At 30.8% G+C, this 8271-nt stretch overlaps 1 protein-coding gene across 1 annotated transcript; it reads left to right on the forward strand.

Annotated features, from left to right (window-relative positions):
* Window positions 1–6088: 6088 nt before the first annotated feature.
* On the forward strand, window positions 6089–7410 carry LOAG_10598 (hypothetical protein; the record flags this gene model as incomplete). The annotated part of the gene is made up of 3 exons (XM_003146122.1): window positions 6089–6288; window positions 7136–7258; window positions 7311–7410. The coding sequence occupies 3 exons, from the start codon at window positions 6089–6091 to the stop codon at window positions 7408–7410; spliced, it is 423 nt and encodes a 140-aa protein (XP_003146170.1).
* Between the last annotated feature and the right edge of the window lie 861 nt (window positions 7411–8271).

Raw genomic sequence — 8271 nt, forward strand, 5'->3', positions numbered from 1 at the left:
CTAAATTAATAACAGCTGATGAAATGCTCCAAATCGAATCTGACAAGCCACTGTATATTGCTACCACAACACAAATTACTTCGATACTGCAAATAGAATGAAAAGATGCCAACGGTAATTAAGGAATTAAATAGGGAATGGAGCGTTTTCTATATTTTTCAGTATGAAATATTTGAGAGTATTTCAAACATTGAACATTTTATATAATTTTTCTCTTACTCAGAAATTTTGATATTATTATCCTTCTTCCCTTTTAATAATGGAACTTTATTCAAGCTTCTTCTACATCAAATTTCTTATCATATCGCTCCTTTGTTTCGTATTTTCCTTAACAAGGTAAATAAATTTGTACCTATCTTCAAAAGCAAACGAAGCAAAAAATTTTCGGTAGGAGGTGGTTTTGTTGATTGATCTTCTCAACAAGAGTGTCGCATGCTCAAGAATTTAAACATTACTTCATAAATTCTAGTAGCCATTGATTATGCGTCGAGAATTTAACTTACTCGCTATTTTCGTCATATATAAAAACCAATATGAGCATAGCGACTGAATAAAGTAAGGCTGGTAGGATCATTGCTGGGATATAAAATTTCATCCTCATTTTTCGATATCTGCAAATAACCATTACAATTCTTATCCATAAATATGTTCGACTTTAGAAGAAATTTTGTTTTCACCATTTCAACATAACTATCTTCTACCGGTAGAGAGATTGAGATTACTTGTCCTGTCCAAATACTTACCTTACAGGTTCTAAAATTGCGATAGCTCGATCTATGCCGATAGGAAATAATATAGTCATTGCAAAATTTAGACCGAAATTCGGTATTAACTGTATCCAAATGCATGTCCGTAAAGATGTAAAAGTGATTCCAGTGAAAATAAAGTATGCAAATGGGATATGGCCGATCTGATGAAGAATGTCACCAAATGCGTTCAGTGCTATGAGTATATTGTTGGCATTATGCAGACGCCTGAAATTCTCATGAATTATGAGAATCCGATCATTATTTTGAAGTTTTGATTTGAAATCTTTGAACATTAAATTGAAAATGGAAAAGGTTGCAGAAATCTGCTGCGCAAAATGCTGTAAATGAAACATGCTCTGAATCTTTGAATCCTTCATTTCGATTTTGCCCGATTTCAGGTAAATTAGTCGGATAACATAGCTGTTTTGTCCTCCTTTTATTTTTTCATTCCATTTTGCCCGAAAATTGTGGAATGGCACAATAACCATAAAAAATCTGTTATCACTGATCAATGATAATCAGTGATCGAAGAATTATTGTGAGTAATCACTTAATCAATTAATCAATCAATCAATGATGTACTTGCTCTGAATAGTAGCTATAATGAGCGCAGTATTGCCAATGAAACCAGTTAAAAGACATAGTAGAAAAATGCATATGCATGGTAGAATTGGTACCAACACAGCCATTTGACCACTTTATTGACCTTCAACTGGAATCGCTTAAATTTATTCAAATTTATAAATAGCGTCCTTACACGTGACCCCATATTTTAAACTTATTTCAAGTTCATGCACAACTCACTTATTAATGTAAAATATACTGTAAAAATGTAAAAATGCGGCTGTAACTATATATACATGTGATCAGAGACTTGGGAAATTATTGAACGTCCATAAGCGTATTGAACATATTCGAAAAAAGCACAGAATTTCAGACTGATTCATATATCAGGAAAGTCTGAATGCTATGTAAAAAGAGTAAAGCAAGATTATAGATGTAAACAGATTATAGATGTAAAGCATCTTATGATTTATTCGAGAAACTATTAATGTCATTCATGTCTTTTAGCAAATATCACTAAATGGGAAATTGGTCTTATCGTAAAAAAGCTTTTAATTATTTAATTCATTTAGCAATTGTTTAGACCTTTGACGGCGAAGTACGTTTCCATAATTAAGCAGCAATCACTATAATTGACATTATAAAAATACTTGCGCCAATTGTGACCAATTTTCAATATATAGCAAATTCTGTTAATTCTTCATGTATTAATTCTGTAGCTCTATCGAATTCGTTTTCCAGTTGCATGCTAATTCATCTATTTGTTGATTTATTTCTTCTCAAAAATTATAAATGGATTAAATTAAATCAATTTCCATCGTGATAGCATCTTGATTAAACTTGACAATCTTTGAACCGAATTTTTTAGATTTGCATGGAGCAAATGATAGCTTTCTTTCGACCTACAACAAATTAAGTTGCTGTGTTTTGCTTTCTTCATTTTGAAGCTTACTTTCGAGTTGAGAACGATTAACATTCCATTGTCCTTTAATGGAAGACATCGAATTTTGATGTTCACGTATCTTGCCATACCGATTTAATTTCGATAATACTTGTTGTCGGGATGGCTCTTTATTCAAGGAGCTTTGGTATCTTTTTTTGACCTCGTATTATCGTCGTATTTCTTCTTTTGATAAGTGTTGATCTGGAGTATTAAACCTATTCCTTGAATTTCGTTAAAGTTTCGTCAGTTTCTCTTTTGTCAATTGTGCACTTTTGTTTATAATAATAGACATTTCCCGCTTTGTGGTATCAACTTTTGCTGATAGAGGTTGACATTTGAGATAAAGATTTTATTATTGACGAGTAATTGCTTACTCTTGGGTTTTATTAGACAATGATTAGAGAATATAATTGATCACTAAATTGGTTTCTTGTTGCCATTTGAAAGGAAACTTGATGAGTTTTGTTGAGTACTGAGGAATGGGGGCATCGAATTGCGAATGAAAGCCGATTAAGATCGTTATGAGTGAGTGAGGATTGAGTAGTTTACAACACTGAATACAAGATTAATTATCAGGCAGGACGAATCTGCATATGAATTAATTGCCGGAATGCTAATATATGTACGATGTGTTAACCATTGAATATAAACATGACTATCAGATTAAATCTTTGTAACATTCTCATCATTGTGCATAAGTTTAGTTGTCAAACCAAATGTTCATTATTGCATTGACAATTGCAAATGAACTTCATTATCAAACCGAATATTCTTTACAACGTTGTCGGATAAATGGGAGTTGGATAAATGATCCGTCACTTAAGGTATTTGAAATATTCATTTTATTTTCCTTTTGTATTTGAAACCATTCATCTGCGAACAAATCATTTATTTGAAAAATTTTTCGTCAGGATTTTTGCTTCCATCACTATTTGAATTTGTTCTCGCTGTTTATGTTGGTTAAATACCTTTACACTAAATATGACAACTCAGCGACCTTCTGAATGAGGTGTTGTTTTCAGCAGTTAAAATTTTTGTCAAGTTAAATTTTTAAAATTAAGTTCAGGAAATTGTAGCTTGTAAAGGAAGAATTGGAATGAAAGTGTTTGGTTTGTCGAGTTTGATTTGAAAGGGTTTGTTCTTAGGCATAAACGAATATTCTGAGAAGGTATTTTTCGTTCGGTTCAGGAGGAAGTTATTTAGTAGGTTGTAATAACGCAGAGTAAAATAGCAAAAATGTTCATTGAAGAGAGTAGAGGATGCAATGTACGTGTGCAGTCCTTGGTTGGGTGTTTGAAATGATCTGGTTATAGTTTTGAGTACATATACAATTTTAGTTAACAGCATATTTGGTGGAAGTGGTTTATAACAAACATTACGTCAGATATTCCTTTGGATAAAGAAAAACTGTCAAAATCCGATTACAACAAAAGGCTCTGTTTGCAACATTAAGCATTGCAATTAAGATTGATTCTCCGACAAAGAAATTTAGCTTATGAGTGTGTTCTGTTCCGTAAAAAAAAAGGAAAGGATGTAAATTTAGATAAAGATAACAAAGAAAAACGCATGAGACAATGAATTTGAGGAATGTAAAATTGATTAAATAATTCATGACATTGTTACATTTTGGGTGATTTATATATTGGTTTATTTAATCATTTTATTTCATTTGGAGCTTCGCAATATTCGAAATCCGCAACAGCTTATTCGGTCATTTTTTTAATACAAGCTAACATCCCTTGGACATTTTTGATTGCTCGGTTAGTGATCGCAAACTTTAAATAAACAAGATTTTTACGAAATATATCGTGAGATCACTATGCATTACTGATATCATGATTGGAAAGGAAGGGCAGTAATCTCTCTTGAAAATAAACATTGCTCTGTTGTATATGTTCATCTTTTTATATGTACGCTAACAAAGAGTGCTACCACCAATCTGCGCTCCACATAGGCGTTAATTCCTGCAATGTTAAAACGTTGTTAGGGCCTTTCCGCAAAGAAGTGAGGCGTCCTGAACACATTGTTTATCACGGTCAAAAAGTCAAGAAGAAATCGTCGTCAGTGTGGAATGTGTATGAGTCTGTATGCGTCTGTAAAATACAGGCTAGCAATCCTTTTTTTCCAGTAGATTTTAGTTTATTTTGATTTATCAGTTTGTTAAATCCTGGCTGCTTAGCAAGAATTACTCTTTTATGCTAACATCGACTGCAGTAATCAAGTTCAGACTGATTTATTCATATATCAGGAAAGTCTGAATGCTATGTAAAAAAGAGCTGAGTGAATTTATCCATTTATCCGTCAGTTTGATAATGAAGTTCATTTCAAATTGTTAATGCAATAATGAACATTTGGTTTGATAACTAAGCTTACGTACTTACGCAGCCTACGTGTTCACGCATAACTCATGCATTAATGTAAAATATGCTGTAAAAGTTTAAAAATGCGACTATGACTACATATACACGTTATCTTGTAGCTTACTTTCATGTTGAAAATAATTAACATTTCATTGTTCTTCACGTTCACGCAAAGTTCGCAAATCAGCTTATGCAGTTTTCAGGTCTTGCATGCATCTTTCCATGTGCTTCCGAACATTTTTTGAATTAACATCGTTATTTAGTTGTTTGTTTTTGTCTGTTTTATTTTAAAGTAATTTGTTAGTGTTGATATATAATGACCTGAAAATTCGACGAATTCATATAAATTAATTCCAATATAGAAACGAAAATTAAACTTTAACAGAATTATCAACTTTTATTGTCTTCATGAAATATGAGAATGTCATAATAATCAATTAATACGCACGTAAAGCAAAAAAAAGTTTGCTAAACTTTGAATTTCTAACAAAAATATTGGAATCCTTTAACTTTTTTTTTCACAAACAATAATAAATATTTTTTGATCAACAGCTTCCAAATAATGTCCCAATTTTTCTCGTTAATTATATGTCGAAATTAATAGATAGACAAAAGATTAATAAAAAAATCAAAAATTTAATCGGAAATATAATAGACCGGACAAAGTGATAGAAATAAAGCAATTATGTGGGATGTCTCATTGAAAAAGTGAACTAATATACTGTAATCGATGAAAAGCTTTAATAAAATGCATCAAAAAAAGAATGATATAATATAAAATATTATAAGTCCGAAATGCCATCCCAAAAACACAATAAATCTCGAATTCGAATGAATGGTAGTACAAAAATCATTAATTTGAGTTTTCAAAAGAGGAAATTATAAAATTTCTACTCCCACTACTTTTCTTTATTATTTAAATGGTAATGAATAACAACATCGTGGTTAGATCTTAAATTTTTGTAAATAATTTCGCGACATAAATTAATAGAATCAGTTACTTTTGACAAGTTTTCATGTATTTTAAATTTAAGGAAAACTTATATTCTCTTCGTCTTTTCCTTTTGAATGGTAATGAATAATTCAATAACACAGTGGCACGAATAATCACCCTGTCGTCGATTTTCTTCAACCGTGACAAAAACAGAGTCCTTTCTGGCTCTTTAGTTGGTAGTACCTCAAACTTGGGTAATTAAACCCTTATTCCTATAAGTTGATTAATACAAAAACGAATTCAACAATTATAATATCAATATGAACAAAAGGGGGACCAAAGACCAAATGACGCCCGTTATCGTCTTTCCAACCGACCTGTTGGAACACGTCTTTCAAAAAGATCTCACGCTCAGGACCTTCCTCTTCCTCGAATAGGGCGGATCCTGGGATAATTCTGAGGTCAGTTCCGAGGTTAATTCTGAAGTCACTTCTGGGGTCACAAGAATTATTTTTATTAAAGAACATAAACACAGTGGATGCACATTACACTGCACTGTATATCTATACATACAACACACTGTACCAACAGTAGTATCAAAGCAATTATTGATTCACTGCTTCTCCTCGCCATTTCAGCGACACACTTCATCGATACCATTTTTCTTTTTCACGAAGACCGGATGAAATGGAATAACATAAAATTTCCGGACAGAGAAATGATGGTTGTTGACAGGAAGTAAAATGAGAATAAATTGTTTCCTGAATCTGAAAAAGAAAATAAAAAAACGAAAAAAAGTAAGAGAATAAAAAGAAAATTTAAAGTACTTCTTTACAATAAAAGAAGGCAAGTGAAGAAATAAGAGAATAAGTAAGATTGATAGATTTAAATAAACTGATTGTTGTTGCTATTATTATTGCCATTATTACTGCTATTGTTGTTATGGTTATTGTTATTGTTGTTATTGTCATGTTGTTATTGATGTTATTGTCATGGTCGTTACGGTTATTGTTATTGCTGTTATTGTCATTGTTATGTTATTGTTATTGCTGTTGTTGTCATCGTTAGTGTCATTGTTACTATTGTTATTGCTACGTTGTCGTTATTGTTGTTATGATTATTGTTGTCAGTACCATTATTATTGTTATTGTTTTTCCCTTTTATTTGTTTTATTGATTTTATTGTTATTATTGTTATGGTTATTACTGCTAATAGTTACTGTTAGTGACATTGTTGTTATTGTTGTTACTGTTATTGTTATTGACTTTTTTACTAGTGTTGCTGCTGTTAAGGATGCTATTACTGCTGCTAATTTCATTTCCTGTTTTGAAAAGTTTTAAATAAAATGATTACTTAGAAGTATTGCAATAATTAAATTGAAACTGAAAAATGAATATTTGAACCAGAATTAAATTGTAGCAAAGTAATCGATCGTCATTATTATCATCTCAAGCCACTCGTTATTGTCAGTTTTTTCTCAATTGCTGCATTTCTTTCGGCTAATCAATCATATTAAAAATCAGGAGTTGATTTTTTCATCTGTAAAAAAACTTATATGAAATGAGAAATTAGCATTTTTTTTCAGAAAAACATGGAACTTGCAAGGTGAAAAAGAGAAAGAGGAAGAGAAAAGAAAGACAAAAGTAGAATTGGAAAATAACACAGTGATAAGAAACAATAAAGAATGCAATAATACGAAATACGAATGGTTTGTCGAATTATATTTAAAAAGAAAAAAACGATCAAATTATCAAAAACAGGAAAGAGGAAGATATGAAGAGAATAAGACGAAAATCAGAAAATGAAGGTAAGGAAGAAGGATACGGTAAAGATTCTCGGTTTCATTTTCCGCAATTTTAATTATTCAATGATGAAAAGGAAGAAAGTAAGGAAGGAGGAGGAAAATATCAATATGCTCAATCAAATATCCATAATGTTAGATTTATGTCAGATTTAGACTTAAAATATTTCCGGATTATAATATCAAATTTAATAGTATCGGATGAACAAAAAGAAGAATGATAAGAGAGGAACAAATAGAGAGACAGAAAGAGGGAATATTGGACAACATATGAATATTCTAAACCCGTAGATGATTATCAGAAAAAATTGGTGAAATCAAAGTGTGGGTCAGTTTTACTGTAAGACTTTTTAATGCTGTATCTAATGAAATGTTAACAATTTGAAATTTTACATTTTCATCTAAAATAAATCAAATAACTAAGCTAACTACAAATATCATTCAATTTAATCGCGCCATTTATGCTGTCTATATTAATCAGAATTTATTCCCTTCAAAATTCTTTTTAAATTTCAATAAATTTCCAAAGTCAAACTTTTAAAATGACAAATGTTTAAATAAAAATGGAAAAACTAATTGAAATTTATATTATTTTAAATCCAACATGCTATAATTCAGTAAGAACTTAAAATAAGAATTTATTTTTGCCTGAAATAATTGAAATAAGTAAATGCTGAATGACAACTGCATATAAACTTGCTACCTGTATTTGCTACCACAAATTAAAGATTTAATGAATAAAATGACCAGTTAGCTAAGACCAAGACTGATGTAAATAAACAAGACAGATACGAAACTACTCATTTCCGGTTAAATCCTTATCTTGCCTTTCTTAACCGGAGATGATGGTTTTTTCGTTAGATTGTTCCCTTTTACCACTTTAAATGTATGTGTATGTTTGTAATAATCCCTCTCTCTCT

This window comes from Loa loa (assembly GCF_000183805.2).
Source record: "Loa loa unplaced genomic scaffold supercont3.145, whole genome shotgun sequence".
Classification (NCBI taxonomy): domain Eukaryota; kingdom Metazoa; phylum Nematoda; class Chromadorea; order Rhabditida; family Onchocercidae; genus Loa; species Loa loa.